This window comes from Xyrauchen texanus, chromosome 26 (assembly GCF_025860055.1).
Source record: "Xyrauchen texanus isolate HMW12.3.18 chromosome 26, RBS_HiC_50CHRs, whole genome shotgun sequence".
Classification (NCBI taxonomy): domain Eukaryota; kingdom Metazoa; phylum Chordata; class Actinopteri; order Cypriniformes; family Catostomidae; genus Xyrauchen; species Xyrauchen texanus.
Window position 1 is genome coordinate 12077682 of NC_068301.1, and position 23064 is coordinate 12100745.

Sequence of the window (23064 nt, forward strand, 5' to 3'; positions counted from 1 at the left end):
TATCTGTTCCATTTATTTTAGTGCCCAGACCTCTTGATTTTAAGTACAAGATTCAGTCGTCAGTATATTTGTAGTGGATCTTATAATATGTCATTAACACTCAAGAACAACAAGACGTATGTAGGCCTACCTACATGGAGAAAGTAATAAAGGCATAAATGGCAGAGATCCCAGTATTATTTTTTAACTCTTGTTATAAAAACAGAGGTAATTGTGGGGCAGAATGATGCCTCTACTCTACTAACTTTGCCTGTTTTACAAATTGCGAATTATATGGCGAGGGACTCGCCTTGACTCTGTTTGCCATTGATTTTAGTTATTAGAAATTAAAAATTCTAGCATGTTTATAATGATTTAAACTAAGAACTTTATCAATTCGTAATTGTTCTAAATAAATGGACACATATTTAAAGCATGCACATACAAACATAGTTCGACCAATACATAACATTGCAAGGCAAGCCTAAAACGCATTATTGTAACCACTCGCATAATCTGCCACGAGAGGGAGAGGCTAGGAAGCCATAGCGCATTATGATTGGTCCATTTGCATAGACGTCACACGAAAGGCGTGGCTGAGCGCTTGATTGGCATTGTGTGTGTCCGAATGGTTAGCCACAGGACCCACGACTACTGAAAGGTTTTGAATATCTGACCGGGACGACAAGAGAGGACTTGGAATAACATAACAAATTCAAGGTGAGTGCAGAGAGCATATTATTTGCGAATTGTGCATGAAAAGAAGCGAGTACTTCATTTAAAATTCACATTATATGTGCGGGAAGAGCAGAGCCACTTTAGGGAGAAATGACTTTGCTATCGGAAGTCCAGAACCCGCACAGTCCTTTTGAGTGTGTTGTGTGTGCACGCGCAATGTGTGCCAGTGTTTACACCCAGGTTCGCTCATTTATGAATGATCACTACTCTGTGCGTGATAGTTGTCTCTCCTTCTCCATCCAGTGTGCTGTCATGGTTCAAGCGAACACAGGTTAAGTCTCTGTGCTTTGAAAAAATAACAAAAATGGCCGCGCAGGTGAAAAGATCTGCAGCGATTTGTTTTTTGTCATTGTATGTTTTGGATATATATATTTTTCTTTAACAGATTAAGTTTCCATTGTGCTGGTGATATCGATCTGTTTATGATGGTATAGCTCACTGACTAAACGTCCCGCACATAGTGATGCAGCGGAGCTCGAGACAACGTCCTTTGGGAATGAGCACACTGTTTTAAAGAGGCATACGTCGAGCAACTTAATTAATAAGTCTTAATGAAACAAATATATGAGTGGCTCTTTAGTTTTTACCGCGCTTGTTTAAACAGGACTTTTTGTAGGACACGATCAATGTCCTCGCGCGATTGTGTGTATACGTTTTTTTTAGGCTGTCAAATGAAAGTGGTCCTACTGTGCAAGTAAGTCACACATTTGCTCATTTACACCCTAGTACTTGTCAGTATTATTTACTCATGAGTAAATACTGACAAGTACTAGGGTGTAAATATGTTCTTTTAGTGCACAATTATGCAAGATCCTGCTCCCACTAGACCTTGGACAGGGGACATCCGTCTGTGTAAACAACATATCCTGGGAAGTGACCGGGGAATCCCTCTACGTCATTATGTAGCAGACTTGGGGTTCCAAATGGGCGGGGCTTCAATTAATTTGCAATTACAGGTATCTGTAGAGCGAGACATATCTAGTTTCTATTACAAACGCACTGTTATGATCCACCTGTGAATCTGATGTGGAAGTGTGTGTTAAATAGTAAGAAACAGCCTTTGTAGTCTTCATACCTTTGCCATCCCTTATGAAAAAAAATAAATGACATCATATAACAGTGAAACAATTGAAAAAAAATATTGGAAATTATAGATATTGTCAATTGTAACTGAATTGTCTAGACTTACTATGATGAAGAGGATGAGTAGGAAAAAAGTTATTTTTTTACCTTTTGTTGAAAACTGAGCATGGTGTGCAGCCCATCAATTTATCTAATTATCAAGCATGGTGCTTTTGTTTTGATGCTCAGATTATTTTTGTCTTGTAAATGCTTGTAAAACTTGTCCTTTTCATAGTTATAACTTGTTCATGTAAAGAGCATTTCCAGTAATTGCACAGGGATTCACTGAAGTTTGCGGAATAGCACCATCTTAATTCAACATGGATGTTGTGCATCTATTTTTTAAATTATATGCATAATAACAATATGCATAACATACACACTGTGACTTCTGTGGTTGATAAGAACTCTTTGTCTTCTGACTCTGTCTAGTTGTTACAAACTTCATTATTACCATATTTACATTATTAAACATGTAAACGTGTTTATTTATAGGCTTTAAATGGGTATATTTTATGGTTGTTTACACCTGTCATTTAAAAAATTTGATAAATCCCATGTACTTTATTATTTCTTTAATAAACATCCATATTTTAGATTATAAATAAACATATGAGGAACTTTAAAATCCTTAAGTCATGTGACTGGTCACCATTTCATCAACGTTTTTCACCATATTTTAAGCTAAAGTACTTTTTTGGTGTTAAAATAAATTCTTCAGCTTAATATGAATAGACAACTATATGTAATCCATTCATAGGTTAATTTTCTTGAAAACTGTAAACTCTGTGTCTCTATAAAAATTCCTGTTTGTTTTGAGCGACCTGCTTTGACCTGCCCCAACAACATAACTCAACTAATGGCGCCAGTTGGAGGCGGGACTATCTGGCAGTTTGAACACCTGAAGACGAGGGCCATATTCGGAAATCTGATTTGAAAACTTTTATTTTTACAATTCCGTTCAGTGGTTCTAGTGCGGAAGAAATTACATACTTTAGCTTTAAACTCATTTTACCTTTATTAGTTCATATCCAATTGTCCTGTGCTGTAACAAATTACATTTTAAAGGAATAGTTCACCCAATCACCTTGTCATTTACTCACTGTCATACCATTCCAGATATGTGTGACTTTCATTCTTCTGCTGAAAACACAGATTTTTAGAAAAATATCTCAGCTCTGTTTGTCCGTGCAATGCAAGTTAATGGTGGCCAAAATTTTAAACCCCAGAGTGACAAAAGTGTAACTCCCTTTTCATTCAAAATCTTGACGTCAACAGTCTCTTGGTGGTTATGATTTCAACACAGAAAACATGTCGCTATGGACATAATGACATAATGTCAAATAATTTTCAGAAAGATGTTTGTGACATGGAGATTTCAAGGGAACAGAAACAGAATAATGATTTTGCTTAAAGTGATAGTTCATTCAAAAATGAAAGTTCTGTCATCATTTGCTTACCTTCAAGTTGTTCCAAACCTGTATGACTTTCTTTCTTCCATGGACACACATAAATAAATGTAAGGCAGAATGATCAGTCACAGTCACCATTCTCTTTCATTTTATAGGGAAAAAAACAATGACAGGGAAAAGTGACTCCTTTTGTGCTCCAACTGTAATTTAAATGTCATTAAAATATGAGAATTTACAATTTTTAGTAAACTATCCCTTTAACACAACAAACCAGCCAACTGCCTCCTGATCTTGAATGACAGTTCACACAATGACCTCACTGTATCCGGACCAGGGCAGTGGCAGTCACTGTCCTGACCCAAGAAGAGTACTGATGTGTGTAAGTCTGTGCGTGTTTGTGTGATCAGTGTTGAATAGCCTTTCTCTCTCAATAGATTTGGCACTTGCCTGGAGGAGTGAATGAGAAGTGTGTAGCAGCTCGTGGAGGGAGAGGGAACCACATCAGCCACAAGTGAGTTATTTGTGAGTGTGTAAATGTACAGTATGGCCAAAGAAGAACATGTATGTCTGCTTGTGTATATAGAATGTTTATCTAAGTCACTTGCATCAACAGTATTAGTAAATGTGGCATTGTCTTCACAGCTAGAGTCCCATTGACTGGTAGCATGATCATAGGTAGAGCTGGTGAAGTGAGCAGGAGAGAGGCTTAGTGTACTTATCTGACCTGCAAAGTTATGTTATCATTAAGAATTTTAATGGCTATAAAGAGTTTTAGGCCAAAACAAAAAAAAAACAATTTCAACCTTGTTTCATCTGTCTGGGTGGTCAGGTTTTAAGATAGACCAACATGCATTTATTTTCCGGTGCTTGGGGGGTATACAATGTTGTCTGAATTCACAAATTTTTAGGACAAATTCATTCTGGTATTGTTTAGAAGTGTTTTGGTCTAATTTTTATAGCAATTGGAATTCTGGATTGCTTACCACAACCTACAATGTCAGCTGTGGGTGTTTCTGTGGTCTTTGCAGTACTCAAACTGCTGCATTGTGTACACACAATTTTGAAAGAGTACTTGGAGTTCATTTTTTGTTGTCCTCATGGTTTTTCTTCATAGAGAAAAGCCTACTTAATCACACATTTTTGAAGTTAACTATAAAGCAACACTAACATCTAACAAAAAGATCACTACTTACTTTTGTTGGGAAATAAAAGTCTTCATTTAGCTTTGATTTGTTATACACTCTGAGCACTTTATTAGGAACACTATGGTCCTAATAAAGTTCAGGAGGAGGTCTTCTACTGTTGTAGCCTATCCGCTTCAAGGTTCAACGTGTTGTGCATTCTGAGATTCTGCTCACTGAAATTGTACAGAGTGGTTATTTGAGTTACCTTAGCCTTTCTGTCAGCTCGAACCAGTCTGGCCATTCTCTTTTGACCTCTCTCATCAAGGCGTTTCTGTTCACAGAACTGCTGCTCACTGGAAGTTTTTAGTTTTTTGGCACCATTCTGAGTAAACTCTAGAGACTGTTGTGTGTGAAAATCACAGGAGATCATCAGTTACAGAAATACTTAAACCAGCCCTTCTGGTTCCAACAATTATGCTACTGTTGAAATCACTGAAATCTCCCATTCTGATGGTTGATGTGAACAGTAACTGATGTTCCTGACCAGTATCTGCATGATTTTATGCATTGCACTGCTGCCACACGATTGGCTGTTTAGAAAATCACATGATAAGTAGGTGTACAGGTGTTCCTAATAAAGTGCTCAGTGAGTGTATGTTTACACACCTGATGTCTGTAGTATATAGGAGATCAAAAAAATGCTGTCATGGTTAGTACATTCTGAAGTTGCTGCAGACACACAGTAGCAACAAAGCCTCTGTGTTAACTTTGTCTACGATGTGTAATCAAATTTGGGATTTGAGTTAGCCTCAGAGCAAACACCTTGAAAGATAATGGGCTTTTTCACCGACTGCAGATTGTAACTGAAATCCAATGATGCTTTGCATGTCTATGGTCTGTCAAAACTAATTTGCTAAGTCAGTATCTCCTGACTCACTTCTTTGTAATTGTTTGTTCATATTTTTTTGTTCAGAAAAGTGAAAGGCAAGAACATAATTGAAAAAAACGGCTAATTGTTTAATTTACGCTAATGCTAATGCTAAAGTTTCCAAATCCAGTAATCGCTACTGTCCTTCTTTAAAGTTGTAATAAATGGAACATGTAAAACACATATACAGTCAACATATGGGCAATTACTGGAAATATCTCAGCCCTTAGGCATTATTCGTCACCTCTTTTTTATTTCCTGCCTCTACAACGAGGCATTTACACACCTAATGCTTGGACCTTTTCAGCCTTGTCTCAAACAAGCTCATAATGGATTTCCTAATCCACCCTGGTAGTATTGAGATTAAAATCCATCTCAGATTTACAGAAGGCACTGGCATGAGAGGGGGGAGGAACAGAGAGAGATGTGGGGGTGGGGCAATCGGATTAGGGACAGTTCATATCCTCTTTTACGGCACAGCTGTGCATGAGAGTGACTGCCATTGCTGGATTCCTCTACAAACAGATCTGAGATCAGAAGAGACTGCTGTATAATTTGCCCTGTTCACACATGCAACCAGTTAAATTGTAGGAAAATAGTTGGGATCTTTACTGGTAAATGTTCCAAATGTGCTGTTTACAGATACCATCGATAAGGAAATGTATAGGTAATGATACAACTGTGCATTAAGGAAAATTGCCAGAGCAGAATTTACCAGTATTTTCAAAAGGGTCGTGTCCACACATGACCTCTAATCTGGAAATTGTAGGTAATTTTCTGGAAAAGGCTGTATGTGTGAATGCGATTATTAACAGGGACCATCACATACTTCACACCAGCCTTTGTTTGCTATATAATACTTATACAAACTCCAATAGTCTGATGCATACGCTGGATATCTGTCTTTCCCAGTCTGTATAGTTTGTAACTATACATTGTAACAGTTAGATCATTAGGTGTTGAAATGATTGGATTGATGCAAATTAAGATCTTAAAATTTTGGGGTGTCATATGTAAAATAAAACATGCACATAAATGCCTAATGGTTTAGCTCAAATAAGCATTTAAAAAAGTACTTTACAAATCTATATTTTCAAACATTCCAGGTAACATAAATATTAAAAAAAATGGTACGGAACAGTTACAGTAGCATTTGCACTTGATCATGGTTCACACATGAATGGATGGATGGAGGGATAGAAATACATGATAGCGATAGATAGATGATGGATGGATGGATGGATGGATGAATAGAAATACTTGATGGATGGATGGACAGATGGATACATTTATAGAATAGATGGATAGAAATACATATTGGATGGATGGATAGATAGATATACTGGATGGATGGATAGAAATACATGTTGGATGGATGGATGGATAGATATACTGGATGAATGAACAGATGGATGGATATACTGGATAGATGGATTGAAACAAATGATAGATATGGACGAATAAATTGTTTAATGAGGGTGTGTGATATAGAATCTTAGAACCCTCAGTCCCCCTTTTTCAGAGCTTATATAAAGGCACTTATGTAAGATGCACTGGGGGGGCTTAACTGGGTGGATTCTGGTGTGAGGGGTGGAGTCTGAAACAGCAGGAGAGGATTGTGGGATTAGTTGTTTGGAGGGAGGGATGTGTGTAAAGTGAAGTCCTAGCAAAGAGGATCTGTGTGTGCATGTATGTGTGTGTGTGTGTCCACATCTGTGTTTTGCAGATATGTGGAAGGCTTGAAATAATTTCTTTGTATCTCTCTTTACCTATTTTTTGTCTTTTTCCACTTTTCTACTTTCACGTTTCTACATTGCACAGTTTTTATTGGCTGAGGGCAAGCCAGAATTTGCTTAGCTTTCATTGAGTTCAGCAAAGTGAAGGTCAGAGTTACAGCAGGAATGATTTTAACTGTGGGGGAAACATTCTCAAATGAAGCGGGTTCTAACTCTGATGCTGTGGGGATCAGAGAAACTGGGGATGGGGTACCAGAATTTGCTGAGGGAGCAGACTCTCCCAGAGGTAAGATATTTATTTTCTTCATCTTTTTGTGCTTTCTAGATTTCTTATTCTGTTTAAATGGGATTTCTTACAAGAATGAGGTGATATTGTTTTACCTCTTAATCTGAAATGTTCTGACCAAACCAAGAGGTTATGCGTGGGTTGCCAAGTGGTGGCAGATTGCTCGGATCTGAGGATGACAAGTAATAGCTAGTAGCATTGGTTTGACAGATGTGTTGCTTGTCATTTATGTTTCATTCTGATGGCAAAAATGTAGTAGATACTCATCATAGAAATCATTCAGAGTTTGAATGCAAAGCAGGAGTATCAACAGCTATGGTTTCTAAAAAACAAACAAAAAAACAATGAGAGTAAAAGACTGAATGTTAGAGAAAGATAAAAGGATTGTGGACAAATTCAATTGTACTTGCACTCAAATTTTGTCAACACAACCACTTTTCCATCTGGCCCAACGGTTCTGAGTACTGTGAGGTTCGGTTCCAGTAGCATTTCAACTTGAGCACAGTTCTGCACAGATAGATTAAAAAACATTCTCAGCGTGGATTTCTTGGCACGGTTAGCTTACTGTGCTCAAACGTGCTGGTGGAGTGGCTTTAGTATGTGGTGACTCACGATTGTCAATCTGCTAATGTCAAGGTAGCTCACTTGTTTCTAGGTAGCTCATATAAAATAACTCATAATAACTAATAACATTTTGTCAATGTGAATGTACTTTTTTCCTTGTTTTTTTTTATCCCCTTTTCTCCCAATATGGAATGCCCAATTCCCACTACTTAGTAGGTCCTCATGGTGCACGGTTACTCACCTCAATCCGTGCGGTGTAGGACAAGTCTCAGCTGCCTCCGCTTCTGAGACGTCAATCCGCGCATCTTAATACACGGCTCGTTGTCCGTGACACTGGGGAGACTCCGCATGTTGAGGCTCATGCTACCCTCCGCGATGCACACACAACTTACCACGCACCCCATTGAGAGTGAGTACCACTATAATTGCGGCCACAAGGACCCCATGTGACTCTATCCACCCTAGCAACCAGGTCAATTTGGTTGCTTAGGAGACCTGGCTGGAGTCACTCAGCATACCCTGCATTCAAAATCGTGACTCAAGTGGTGGTAGTCAGCGTAAATACTCGCTGAGCTACCCAGGCCCCCATAAATATGCTTTTTAGCTAGTCTGGAAACTTTTACCTTTATCTGTGTTCATGTCTGTGACATGCACAACCCCTTAGCAAATGTGGGTAAACATTTCGCCTTTTACTTTTTGCGACATGGGACATGTCTTTTCATGTGCTTTAACAGAGTAAAAGTAGTCCTAAAAACTGGAATATATGGCATCATCCAAAGCGCTCTTGCTCCAATGTTTAGCCACCAACTGACTTATTTGTTTAGTACATTCAAGCACCACAGTGAAAAAAGAAACTATAATTGTTCCAGTTGGCCCAGATCAGCACGCAACGGCACGGTGTTGCAATGAGAACTGTTTGCCCAATGATGAAAAAGCGGCTTAATTTGTTGCTCTGTACACTTAGACTTACAAGTATAGTTCTTACTGATGTTTTTAAAACTTTCTCCATTATTAAAATTTATATTTTAATGAATTTGCCTTGCTAGCTTGAAGAAATTGTAGTTACACTATTTTAAACCTAGGACATACGTTCTTGTGATATTTTAAGCAGGATAAAACACTCTCTTTTTTATTTTTCTGAATTATATGATTTCTGGGTGTTATTATGATTTCATTGAGAAATATAGGGATACTCTTAGTAAGATTTTTCACTGACCATATGCATGTAATTTACTCTAAATCAGGTGTGTAATTAAACCTTTGGGAGGGTAACAACAGTACGTGCCAAAGCTGTAATTTAACTGTCAAACTCTGCTGTAATGTCTCTAATTATGTCTTCAAACTAAACCAAATAAAAGTGCTGTTTACAGAATCTGATAAATAAATGACAGGACGTTTTTATTAGAGGGTGTTCAGTGTTAATGTTGGTTCAGTTCCATGCCTTTTATTTGTTCCTTCTTGATTATCAAAAACTTTGCTAGTTCATCTGTTATGTACTCTGTTCAGCTAAATAAAGGAGGCCCCAGGGTACATTGTACTCTGTGACATATTTGCAATAGAAAATAAAACAGTGGTAAAATGTCAAAGCTGATGGTTCCTCTTGGATTGCTAGAGTGTCTGACCTGAATTAAGTGAGCGAAATTGAACCGCTGAACACAGGTTAAATATTGATCTGTTGGTTCCGCCTACTGTTTCCTGATGGAGAGTAAATGTGTGCCCATACACCCCCTCTGTTCTGTTGTACTGTCACAGATGGATTACACTACTGTAGGCTGTGACCTGTGTATGGACATGAGTCACTGAGCGATTGACCTAGTGAAATGGCTGTGTGTGTAGTTGAGATGAGGGAGATGTGTTACAGAGTGGTCTTACCATCCGTATGATTAAACAAACAAATTATAATATATATTATGTTTTCTTGACAAAAATACTGTTATTCTACAGATTTGGTTTAGGGTTTTTCCAAAATTCAAATGTAAACCCTTAAAATAAAACTTCAATCAAGGCCATGTCTATCAAATTAATACTTGAATGAATTCTTTATTCACTTATAGACAAGTGAAGCAATCTGTTGGTGTTTGGGGTATAGTACTGTTGTGGGCAATTTCTCCACCCATCCAATTGCTAGAACTTCAAATACTGTATATCAAGTTGTCAATCAAGTACAAGGCAGAATAACACTGAAGATAGGAATTCCAATCATGGCAATCAACTGTAGACTTAGAGCACAAACAACAAAACAGATGTAGAAAAACTAAAGGCAAGCTGCCATACAGAGGTGCAGATGTGGATACAGGAGGGTGTTAAGTGCAGTTTGCATCCATGCAATGCAAAGACAGCAAATTAATGAATATATGGAGGACTTGAATAGGACCGCTCTGATAAGCTTCTGAATTGTATTGGTGGACGTCATGATCAGCCAAGCATCAGCTGATTGCGAATTTGACTCGCTTGACCTGATAGAACTAACGCTACACTTGATTTGTTGCACACTTGTAGGGAAAAATTGGTCCCCAAACTATAACTAAGTAAACCAACACATATACACACTCACACAACTAAGATCTACATGTGTTTCTATGTATTAGTTTACACTCTCTGAAAATTATTTCATTGGATCAAATGAAGACAATACACAAAAGAATAGATGAACATATAAGAGACATGATACTAGCTTCTGTACTACTACCAGGGAATGAGCGAATCATATTTCAGCCATTTGATATTCTGATACTACATGATATTCTGACACTACATGACTCAAGCGCATCTCCTTTGATGTTTTGAGTTGGTGAATGGTCTGCGACAAGAAGTTTCGGAGTGCACGACCAACTGTCATGTAGTGTGCGCACTCTTGCTACTGGCACGAAGAGATGGATTTCAAACCTGCTCGAAATCTGGCCGATGAGTCGTCAGGTGTCTGGACAAGCAAGAGATCGACAATGAGCAACAGTCAATAAAATATAGAGAGTGCGCACAGGGAGAGCAATGCACTGGGAAGAAGGAGGCAAAAAAGAATTAGATAATAAAATAAAACATCACCTACATCTCTCTACCAGTTGGCTTTAGCATTTTAAGCGGTTTATCTTTTTTCTTTTCGGTGCAAAAAAACAAGTTTGTTGACATCACGATGTTGATATCTTGAATAGACTGTGTTTGTGAGTTAATTTTGTTATCGTAATTTAAAGATGCGTTTTGTGTTACCCGTTTGAAACGAGACAATGCTAGAGACAGCTGTAATGAGGTCCAAACTGTTTGAGATTTATCCACTTTAAACATACAGTATTCAGTCATTGGGCTTGTGCCACAGCAGCAGAGCACAGCCTAATAAAACAAAAGCTTAAACTTTGCCTGTTACGTGCAGATTTAAGGGGAAATTTTCAACCGATTGAGAAAAAAACCCCAAATACATGCAGAAAAACTTCACAAAATGTGAGACTTGTGTCTCTGCAGGACAAAAAAATTTACATTTTCCAATCAGTGGGTGTTTTCCTACTACATTTAGATTCCCTACTTTCATTGGATAGTTGACAAATGCCCATCCCGGTTTGGACACGCCCACTGATTACTACATTGAGATTCCTTACTTTAATTGGATAGTTGAAGACAGCCTATCCCGGTATGAAAACACCCACAGATTGGGAAACGCCCATTATTGTTCCTTACACTTGTGATCGGATCACCTAAAACACATCATAATACCAGGTGTACACAGTGCCTCAGTCGGGGAGGAATGGTCATGTGGTTGATACACCCCAGTCTGCAATCAGTTGTTTAGTGTGTGCACCAGGATGACGGAAAACAAGACTGATTCGCAGGATGCTGGTGTGTTTATGACATGTCATACTAGTCCTCTGTCTGTATATGTGCAGCTATGCAGCAGGTGTTGGATAATCTGAGTGAGTTGCCTGCCACCACCGGGGCTAAAGACCTTGACCTCATCTTCCTCAAAGGTGTCATGGAGAGCCCTATCGTACGCTCGCTGGCCAAGGTAAAACACACATTTTATTTAATGTTTTACTATAGTTTTATAGCTAAATAGGTTCAGACTAAATTAAACTGTTTGGATATTGTCATGATTGAATAACATCATCATTATTCACACACATTTAGACACTCATGCTCATAAGAATGTTGAATCAAGGCTGTGTCCTGGCAATTAATGTTAAATTGTCAGAAAAAGTAGCTAGACTACAGTCAGAAATACAAATTAATTGATTATCTTTTTGATGACCTAATTGAGAAATTATAATATGTTTGTCTTCAGGCTCATGAGCGTTTGGAGGATGTGAAGTTGGAGGCAGTACAAGAGAATAATGTTGAGCTTGTGACTGAGATTCTGGGTGACATCAGTGGACTGAGTGTACGAGATGACAGCGCAGCAGAACTGTCCAAAATCCTGCAGGAGCCTCATTTTCAGGTACATTCTCATCTCTTCTCTTCTCGTCTCATACCTTCTCTTTACTTTTGTTTTGTATGGTCTCACATACCTTGTCTGAACTATTCTTCTCATCTCGTACCTTGTCTCTTCTCTTCTACTCTCTTCTCATGCTGCCTCTTCTCCTCTCTTCTTGACTCATAATTGTTTCTCGTTGTTTTACTTTCAGTCTCTCCTGGAGGCCCATGACATTGTGGCATCTAAATGCTATGAGGCCCCGCCCCCTCCTGAAGTAACCAACAATGTGGCCATAAACAATGCTCTCATGCAGGCTGATGCAGTCAGGATGATTGGTATCCACAAGAAAGCAGGAGAACCACTGGTGTGTGTGTGTGTGTGTGCACTTTTGTGACAGTATATACATTTGCATAATATTTGGATATGTGTTGTCAGTCACTATTTTAAATCTCATTCATTCATAATTTCAGTCAGTATCTTGTCCATATACCCAGATACACCAATAGGACCTCTTAATATTCATGTATTCGCTGTGTGTGAGAGAGTGTCTGTATGCATGTCATAACTCATGTTATTGGTTTGTCCAGGGTGTGACCTTCCGAATGGACAAGGGTGACCTGGTGATTGCTCGGATTCTTCACGGAGGGCTGAATGACAGGCAGGGGCTGCTACATGTGGGTGACATTATAAAGGAGGTGAATGGGAAGGACGTTGGCAATAATCCCACTGATCTCCAGGAGATGCTGAAAGAATGTAGTGGAGGAATAACACTAAAAATACTGCCCAGCTACAGAGATGCTCCAGCACCACCACAGGTTCACACACAAACACGCATACATTTCTATACATACATGCACATATGTGTTTAAAAACACTGCAAATACAAATCTATGCATATGCAGACATTTGTTTGCTTGATCATATTCATGCATTCTAATATTCATGCAAACCATATAAACCAGATTATTATACCAGTTTTCTCTCTGTCCATTACCCTTTGTGAGATTGTGTGTAGTGACACGCATGTAAACTACTGCACTTGTGCACATGCATACCACAACATTAATCATTCATCCTCTGGGCTCCTTTTGTCCATTTGGGAAATCCCATGAAGCTTTGTGGTAAAAGAGATCCCTAAAAGCCCTATTAATAACACTCCACATGCTATCTGGGGCAAGATACACACATGCAGTTTTCAATCTTATTACATGAATGGGAGTTTTTATCTGTCACACATATCTCTCTCTCTCTCTGTCTCTCACTCTCTTTCTGTGAATGTATGTAGTTATAATTTATTAGTGGGATTTCAGAAGGCATTTAGAAAAGAATTCACTTTAAAACTGAAATGGTGACATATTGGGGCCTGGGTAACTCCGCGAGAATTGACGCTGACTACCACCCCTGGAGTCACGAGTTCGAATCCAGGGTGTGCTGAGTGACTCCAGCCAGGTCTCTTATGCAACCAAATTGGCCCGGTTGTTAGGGAAGTTAGAGTCACATGGGGTAACCTCTTCGTGGTCACGATTATTGGTTCTCACTCTCAGTGGGGCACTTGTTAAGTTGTGCGTGGATCGCGGAGAATAGCATGAGCCTCCACATGCTGAGTCTCCGCGGTGTCATGCACAACGAGCCACGTGATCAGATGCGTGGATTGACTATCAGAAGCGGAGGCAATTGAGACGTGTCCTCCACCACCCGAATTGAGGTGAGTAACCGCACCACCATGAGGACCTACTAAGTAGTGGGAATTGGGCATTCCAAATTGGGGAGAAAAGGGGATACAAATAAAAAAGAAAGAAATGGTGACATATTTAAGTTAATGAAACTAGATCATAGTCCTTCAAAATAAGACTTTAACAGGCAGGGAAATGTCAGTATTTGACAGTGACAGTATTTGATTCGGAATAGTTTACCAAAAAAGGACAATTTTGTTGTGATTTACTCGCCTTCATGTTGCTTCATTCCTGTATGACTTTCTTTCTATGTTGATGGTCTTTTCCATATAATGACCAGGGTCTGTCACAGGAAAAACATCATTAAAGCAGTATATTGAACTTGGACTATACTATATTGAAAGTCTTCTAAAACCACACCATAGCTTTGTGTGAGAAACCGATCAAATAAGTCATTATTCCCTGAAAAAATTGCCCTCTGCCTTAGGTTTCAAATCTCATTCATGCTTCCGCATACTCAAACTTGATCTAATAAGAGGACACTGTGTTTACATTATAGGTGACCTTTATAAATGACTGTAAATGTAGACACAAATAATTATTTTATCCAGTATGCAATTAACATTTTCTCTGTAATCCCAATGAATATGCAAAACAGCTCAAGTTCAAACTTTCCTGAGAGACAGAGTGTGTAATTGTAGTAGAATTATACCTTTTTTAGCAGTAATTTGCTGATTGGTAAATAGTTGGAGATTTACTACATTACTGAATATAATAATCATGCTATGTGCATTTTGGAGTTTGGATTACCTGACCCGTTTCGCATCTCACAGGTGTATGTGCAACCACATTTTGACTACAATCCAGCCAATGACAATCTAATTCCATGCAGAGAGGCGGGGCTTGCTTTCAAAAGGGGTGATATCCTGCAAATTGTCAACCGGGAAGACCCAAACTGGTGGCAGGTGTGATATTTCTGTTTTTTACTGGCCTCTTCTAGATTTGAACTCATTTGCACTGGTCTGTTAACTTTAATCAGGCTTATGTATTTCATTGGGTGTTTTGTTTTGAGTGACAGGCATGCCATTTAGTGAGAGGAGCTACTGGACTGATTCCCAGTCAGTTCCTTGAAGAAAAGAGAAAAGCATTTGTTCCTAGAGACTTGGATGTAACAGGTGATATACCCAAAGACAAACACTCACTCACCAGAAGTAGCATAGACGGTTCTAAACAACTAAACGCACTAAAAACAACATCCCTTATAAGCATTTTCAAGTGTCCACCAAAATACTATATTTACTGCAGTTTCTAGAATAAAACTGTAGTAACTTGGCATTATCCACCACTGTAATCAAAACAAAATGACAGAAAGATTCTGAAAGACTGTTAAAGGAATATGGGTTCAATACAAGTTAAGCACAATTGACAGCATTTGTGGCATAATATTGATTACCAAAAATAAAATTTTTTTGACTTATCCCTCCTTTTCTTAAAAAAATTCTAAAAAAATAAACGTGGGTTACAGTGAGACTTTTGGTTGAAGTGAATGTGGCCAAGTCATAAACATTTAAATACTCACCGTTTCAAAAGTATAGCCACAAGACGCAAACATTGAGTTTTAACATGATTTTAATGTGATAAAATCGCTCTGTGTAAAGTTATAGCCAATTTGACAACTTCAGTGCCATGATGGTGTAATGTCAAGAAAATCAAAACCCTAAAACACCTGTAAAAATGTTGATTTAAACAACTTTACAGCTCAAATAATACATAATTTTAAAAGAAGTGCTTTTATAAAATTATACTGTAAGCAGCACATTTCTGCCTTTTAGACCCTCCAAAAATTGCCCCATTCACTTTCATTGTAAGTGCCTCACTGTAACCTTGATTTGTGATTTTTTTTTAAAGAAAAGGTAACTCTAGTAACTTTGGTTTCTTGGCAGAAACTATGGTTACCATGGAAAATCTTGTAAGTGATTTACATAAATGTATGTTTGTGCTAATAAAAGCCATAAGGCTACAGACAATCCAGATGGAAGTTCCCTCTAGTGACTAAATATAGTATTACATCACATAATCTCTCTCTTGCTCTGTCTTGTGTTTTAGGAATCCTGTGTGGAACAATGACTGGTAAAAAGAAGAAGAAGATTATGTACATAACTGCCAAGAATGCAGGTAAGCCCCTGTTTAATATTTAGTTTTTCAAAGTCTCATTTGAATTTGATTATCAAAATACATCTCATCTTGCCTTTACTGATATAATCCAACAAGACTTGTCTGACTAGTTAAACTAATTTTTCTTCTCTTGTGATTGGTTTTATTAAAGAATTTGACCGGCATGAGCTTCAAATCTATGAGGAGGTAGCACGTATGCCGCCGTTTCAGAGAAAAACCCTCATTCTGATTGGAGCACAAGGAGTGGGCCGTCGTAGCTTAAAAAACAGACTGGTTGTATTACATCCCACCCGCTTTGGTACAACTGTACCACGTAAGTACACATATGTGCACTCATGAAACTTCCAACCACAAAATGTCCCCAATTATAAATATGACATATATTTACCCATTTCTCCTTTTACTTTTTCTGCCTTTCTCAAAATCTCAGACACGTCTCGGCGGCCTCGTGAAGATGAACGAGATGGTCAGTCGTATAGATTTGTAACACGGTTAGAGATGGAGATGGACATCAAGGCTGGCCGTTACCTGGAACATGGCGAGTACGATGGAAACCTCTACGGTACTAAAATCGATTCCATCCACGAGGTTGTCAATGCCGGGCGCACCTGTATTCTAGATGTGAATCCTCAAGTGAGTACTTGAACAAACTTCTACTCACCAGTTTTCTCCAAGAGGTTTTTCATTGACATTTAATGACACATTTAGTTAGTTAATAGAATCACAAGTTTATAAAGAGTTAATTTGTTTACATAGGACATCTAAATGAAAAAGGGTTTAGTGCTGCTAGTGGCTCCGAAATGACACACTTCACCTTAAAAGCTTCAAAACAAAGCCCTTAATATGTATGGATATATCTGGTTTATATTTATATTATAAAAGCATGTTAATAGTTTTAATCTTTTCCTGGTCACTCCTCAGGCTCTGAAGGTGTTGAAAACGGCAGAGTTTATGCCATATGTTGTGTTCATTGCCGCACCAGAGTTTGACACACTGAAGGAAATGCACAAAGCTGTGGTTGATGCTGGAATCACTACCAAACAACTTGCAGTGAGTTTTTTTCTAAATTATTAGCAGTGTAAAGCTTTTTTTATTGCGATTGTCATACTTGGGGCAAATCCCTGAACTCAGTTTTGTCTTGTAACTCGTCCTGTACTGATTGGTCTGCAGACATGAATGATACCTTAATTAGTGTAGATTGTAGGACTTTTCTAAGATTTGCACCTAAACTGGCAAAAAAATCTCACAGACCTACATCAAGGAGGGATCCGAGACATCTTGGCACCAAAATATCATAGAGACCAAGGGGTGGGCTGTTTTGTCTTTTGGGCCATTAAACAAACCCCTAGCAATGCCCTAGCAACCACACAGAACAGCCTAGCAACCTCATAGCAGCACACTAAATATCACTCAGAACACCTTAGCAATCACGTAGTAACATGGTAGAAACCACTGACAATGCCCTAGAAACTAGGGGTGCTCTTCATTTGAGCGATCTCGATATCGATTCTTAAATCCCAAGTTCGATCTTTTACTTTATGCGCTGTAGGCTTGGGATCGATAATCTGAAGATTTTCCCGACGATCATCAATATAGACCGATCAGCCTCAACATTAAACCACCTGCCTAATATTGTGTAGGTCCCCCTCATGCTGCCAAAACAGCGCCAACAGAATAGCATTCTGAGATGATATTCTTCTCACCACAATTGTACAGAGTGGCTATATGAGTTACTGTAGACTTTGTCAGTTCTGGCCATTCTCTGTTGACCTCTCTCATCAACAAGGCATTTCCATCCACAGAACTGCTGCTCAATGGATGTGTTTTGCTTTTGGCACCATTCTTAGTAAACTAGAGACTGTTGTGTGTGAAAATCCCAGGAGATCAGCAGTTACAGAAAAACTCAAACCAGCCCATTTGGCACCAGAATATTCTGAGATGCAGGTTGCAGCTGTTTTGGCAGCACGTGGGGGACCTACATGATATTAGGCAGGTGGTTTAATATTGAAGCTGATCAATGTGTATGTGTGTATATATATATATATATATATATATATATATATATATATATATATATATATATATATATATATATATATATATATATGGATTTTTCAGATATAAATAGGGCTACCCGTTGCACAATATCTTTGTTTTCAAATATATTTCTCAAAACAACTTTGGTAAAGTGTAAGCGGCAGGGTATATTTAAGGGGGTCGCACACCGGACGTGTCTGGTGGACGACATGGCACATTCTAAATTTCAAACAAAAAATGTTCTATGAAGGTACATACACAGCGCAGGCTCACCGTCTCCATAGGCTGCATAGAGACATGGAGCACAACACGCATAGTTTTCCATTGAATTCGACCCAGATCATTATCAAAAGGACAACAATTATTTACTCTAGCCATCACTGGATGATATATTGTGAACATGGTTCTCATATAGCCTACACAATGTATTTTTAGTTACAAGTATGTCTTTTCGTGGTTCGACATTTTGAATGAAACCTCTTCAAAGTTACATAAAGAGAAATTGTATAATAATTTCTAAGCATTCAGTTTGCATGTTAAATCAGTTTAATACACTAACCTGCAAACCTAGTCACTTTCATTCTTGAAAAAGTAGTAAACCTCTGTAACTTTTTTGTGTATGCGTCCTGTGCAAGGAGCTCTAAAATGTCCGTTCTATTTTGTGATATACCAGTGCCTTGTGACCTGCTTCATTAAATGTTATATCACCTTTTTGTGGTCTCCCTACACTACTATGCCAACTGACAGTGAACTGCGAATTATTAGGCTTCTAAATGTCAGCTAGTTTTTATATATCGATGCCTCAAAAATATATCAATAAAATAACGTGCCAATCAATAATCAATATTTTATGACATTCCTAATGTGCAGCCCTCTACAATGTGAGGAAATCACTCAGATTTGCAACCAAATTTCACGCTATGCGACTAAAAATGTATATATTTGGCAAATGGCTGGTAAATGTGTACATATGACTCACCAGTGAATGATTTCTGTAGTATAGTGGTGTAGTGGGCTTTCACTGTTGAGAAAAAGTTGTTCCGCATGTCCAAAGACGAGATCCACGCAACCCATTTGTCATTTGAATGATGTCTCTTTTAACATCCTTTCTGTTCTGTACATTCATTTGTTGATTAAATACAACAACAAAAAAAAACATTTTGTTCTAATCACGGATAGCATGGATGAGAGAAAGTAATTTGAGTCCTTGTTAACATGCGCTCATTTACAAATGCCCTTTACAGAACTGCTGGTTTTCTTAAAGAGACAGTGCCTGTTTTTAGCACATGTTTCAACAAATCAATATAAATGTTTGAAAATAGTACAAATAATGCAATTAAACAATAAACAGCTAACAAAATATAATATATACAATATAATATAATTTATTGATTTACAATGTGCACAAAATGTTAACAAAAATTAAAACAATATAATTAGTAAATTGTAAATATTTGTAATGTACCTTGTTAGAAGGTCCCCTGAATAATTAAAAGCATTAGGTGGGAGAGAATTTCTTTTATATGTAAGCAAAAGGGGCATTATAACTGAAATATACCACTATGAATTAATATCGAATATCTGGTTCATCCGAGTAAACATGCACACTAAATGTTTTCGGTTGAAAACGCATTGATTTTTCTTCTTTTACGCCTCTCATCCATTGACACAGGGTTTCCCTCGACTGAAAACATTTGAAACTTACCATACACTTTGGAAAATTATGACAAATGTTGTAGTGTAGACGTGGCTTAAATCTGTTCTATCTTAATTCAAAGAGATGCTGAAACCTCTCTCTCTCCCACAGGATGTGGACCTGAAGAAGACTGTGGACGAAAGCGCTCGTATCCTGCGGGCTTACAGACACTACTTTGACCTTGTCATTGTCAATGACAACCTAGACTGTGCATTTGAGACACTGCAGGCAGCTGTGGACAAACTCTGCAGTGAACCACAGTGGGTTCCAGTGAGCTGGGTCTACTGAGGTCACCTTTTACAAGATCACCATACAAGAGTGTTAGAGTGTGTATGAATGTGTGTGCATGCATGAATGTGTGTGAGAAGTATCCGAAGTGATGGATGTGGGGCGAAATTAAGTTACACATTTGGATTAACCAACCAAATGAGTGTCATCTCCTACAACATCACCAATAGCCCCAACCTCTCTTTTGTGTACACAATGCAATGTTTTTTCTACTCAACCTGAAAGGGAAGAATACTTATTTATTTGAGTGTTTGTATGTTTTTAAAGAATATCTTTCTATTTGTAATATCTTGGGAGATCGGAGAAAAGAGAAGACAAGGAATATATTAGCTGGCTTTGACGAATCCGAGGCCATATCTTTTAATTTATTGTTTTAGTTCATTTTTCCGTGTTTGTTTTTCTTTTTGTAGTTCCTAAACTGTGACGTTTTTGTACTCAAATGACGAACTAACCTGACAGTGTAGCAGGCCAAGGGCTCATTTAGAACATTCTAGAATGCAATCCCAAAACCAAGAACCATAAAACTGTTTACAACCTCATCTCTTTTTCTGCCACATAACTTGAACTGAATCATATGCTTGTCTTCATATCCAAAAGAGATGTATTTATTCTCTTTTATGCAAAAGTCCATATCAGTGTGTGCAGTTTATTTTACATCCTGTTTTGTAGCTTTTTATTAACTGAATTTGTGTCTGTTGTAAAACGATTGGCTGCACATTATGTCTGTCTCATGATCCTCAGTGTCCTTTAAGGAACCAAACAAATAATCCTGTTGCTTTGTCATACCTTTTCTGAGCAACCTCCTTTTCTATCTGCATTAAAACATATGCATTTTTTTCTTGTATGTCAAACTTTATGTCCCAAAATGACATGACCTGTCTGCCAAAGTTTCTGTTATTTGTTTTTGTCATCTTCTCTGTCAACATGACCTCTACAACAAGGCAATAAGTAAATGGAACATTGTTACTCTCAGTTCCTCTTTTCCATCCTATCAAACACAAAAGCTTTTGGATAAAACATTGCAATATTAATATTGTTAAAAATACATGCATACACACTTACATTATAGATAATGATGATATTATGATATCGATACTCCTTAATGTATTTGCAATATTATACATGCTAGTATACTACACAAGTAACAAATTATAGGTAAGAGAGAGAGAGCGAGCGTGACCCACAAACCTTACCGCTCTCTCTCCCGCAGACTGACACACGACCACATCCCCACGCCACACCTATCATAAACTAACATAATGGATAAATGTTAGCGATAACATGAAACGTTTTTTCAAAAGCTCTCAGGTTAGCAAAGCAGATTTACTTGTAGGCCTACTTTACACATTCGGTGTGAATAAGAACAACATTAATCCGCTTAAAATATGATTGGTAAAAGTGTACAGTAGATTAAATATGTACAAATCTTTGCACATACATACAAAATTAAAGTAGCGGGGAGCATAAATAATGTGGTCTGTATATATGATTTATGAATAAATTACACTGGTGGCCAAAATGTGGGACTAATGTACAGATTTCACTGTTTCGGAAGAAAATTGGTACTTTAATTCACCAAAGTGGCATTCCACTGATCACAAAGTATAGTCAGGGCATTACTGATGTTAAAAAAAAAACCATGAATATTTAAAAAAAAGTAATTTTTGATCAAATCTAGACAGGCCCCATTTCCAGCAGCCATCACTCCAACACCTTAACCTTGAGTAATCATGCTAAATTGTAAATCTGGTACTAGAAAATCACTTGCCATTATATCAAACACAGTTAAAAGCTATTTGATCTGTTAAATGAAGCTTAATATTGTCTTTGTGTTTGTTTTTGAGTTGCCAAAGTATGCAATAGACTGGCATGTCATAAGGTCAATATTATGTCAATATTAGGTCAAAAATGACACACACACACACACACACACAAAAATAAATCAGCTTTCTCTAGAAACTCATCAATCATTGTTTTGAAGAATGAAGGCTATACAATTCTTGAAATTGCCAAAAAAAAAAGGAAACTGAATATTTCATTCAAGTACATTATACAGGTGTACACTACAAAGGACAACTAGCTCTAACAAAGACAGAAAGAGATGTGGAAGGCCAGATGTACAACTAAACAAGAGGATAAATACATCAGAGTCTCTAGTTTGAGAAATCACATGTCCTCAGCTGACAGCTTCATTGAATTCTACCTGCTCAACACCAGTTTCATGTACAACAGTAAAGAAAAAGACTCAGGGGTGCAGGACTTATGGGAAGAATTGCAAAGAAAAAGCCACTTTTGAAACAGAAAAACAAAAAGAAAAGGTTAGAGTGGGCAAAGAAACATAGACATTTGACAACAGATAATTGGAAAAGAGTGTTATGGATCTTAACCCTATTCAGCTTTTGTGGGATCAGCTAGACTGTAAGGTGCGTGAGAAATGCCCGAAAATACAGTCACATATATGACTAAGTGCTACAGGAAGTGTGGGGTGAAATGTCACCTGAGTATCTGGACAAACTGACAGCTAGAATGTCAAGGATCTGCAAAGCTGACATTGCAACACATGGATGATGTTTTGATGAGAACCGTTTGAAGTAATTTGAGAAGTTCTGAACATATTTTTTAAATTGTAATAGTTCACGTTATTAATGTCCTGACTATACATTGTGATCAGTTGAATGCTGCTTTGGTGAATAAAAAGTACCAAATTCTTTCCACAATAGCAAAATCTTTACATTACTCCAAACTTTTGGCCACCAGCTTATATAATATAAAAACGTTTGATAAAATGCACCTTGTTGGAGAAATATTAGCTATTAGATAAACTGATATAAAAGTAACAAAGATAAAATTAGCACAATTATAAGCAAGTATATATCCATCTTTTACATTTCAGTCATACTGATAACACAA

At 37.7% G+C, this 23064-nt stretch overlaps 1 protein-coding gene across 2 annotated transcripts; it reads left to right on the forward strand.

The window, feature by feature from the left end:
- Positions 1 to 582: 582 nt before the first annotated feature.
- LOC127620142 (protein PALS2-like) lies at positions 583 to 23047 on the forward strand. 2 transcript variants are annotated; one of them, XM_052093254.1, is made up of 13 exons: positions 583 to 699; positions 3686 to 3762; positions 11762 to 11880; positions 12157 to 12309; positions 12497 to 12649; positions 12873 to 13100; positions 14792 to 14923; positions 15037 to 15133; positions 16065 to 16133; positions 16285 to 16446; positions 16564 to 16766; positions 17055 to 17183; positions 19978 to 23047. In XM_052093254.1, exons 3-13 carry the CDS (start codon positions 11764 to 11766, stop codon positions 20152 to 20154), a joined length of 1620 nt encoding a protein of 539 aa, XP_051949214.1. In that variant the 5' UTR covers positions 583 to 699; positions 3686 to 3762; positions 11762 to 11763; the 3' UTR covers positions 20155 to 23047. The 2 variants fall into 2 exon arrangements, with proteins under 2 accessions (XP_051949214.1, XP_051949215.1); XM_052093255.1 differs by lacking the exons at positions 583 to 699; positions 3686 to 3762 and adding an exon at positions 6970 to 7325.
- The last annotated feature ends 17 nt before the right edge of the window (positions 23048 to 23064 follow it).

What these genes read in the sequence shown, in the direction of transcription:
- LOC127620142 (XM_052093255.1), top strand. Translation starts at nt 7,205, where the DNA reads ATGATTTTAACTGTGGGGGAAACATTCTCAAATGAAGCGGGTTCTAAC. An exon ending in CATAACTGCCAAGAATGCAG is followed by an intron (nt 16,134 to 16,284) that starts GTAAGCCCCTGT and finishes GTTTTATTAAAG; the next exon opens with AATTTGACCGGCATGAGCTT. An exon ending in TCACTACCAAACAACTTGCA is followed by an intron (nt 17,184 to 19,977) that starts GTGAGTTTTTTT and finishes TCTCTCCCACAG; the next exon opens with GATGTGGACCTGAAGAAGAC.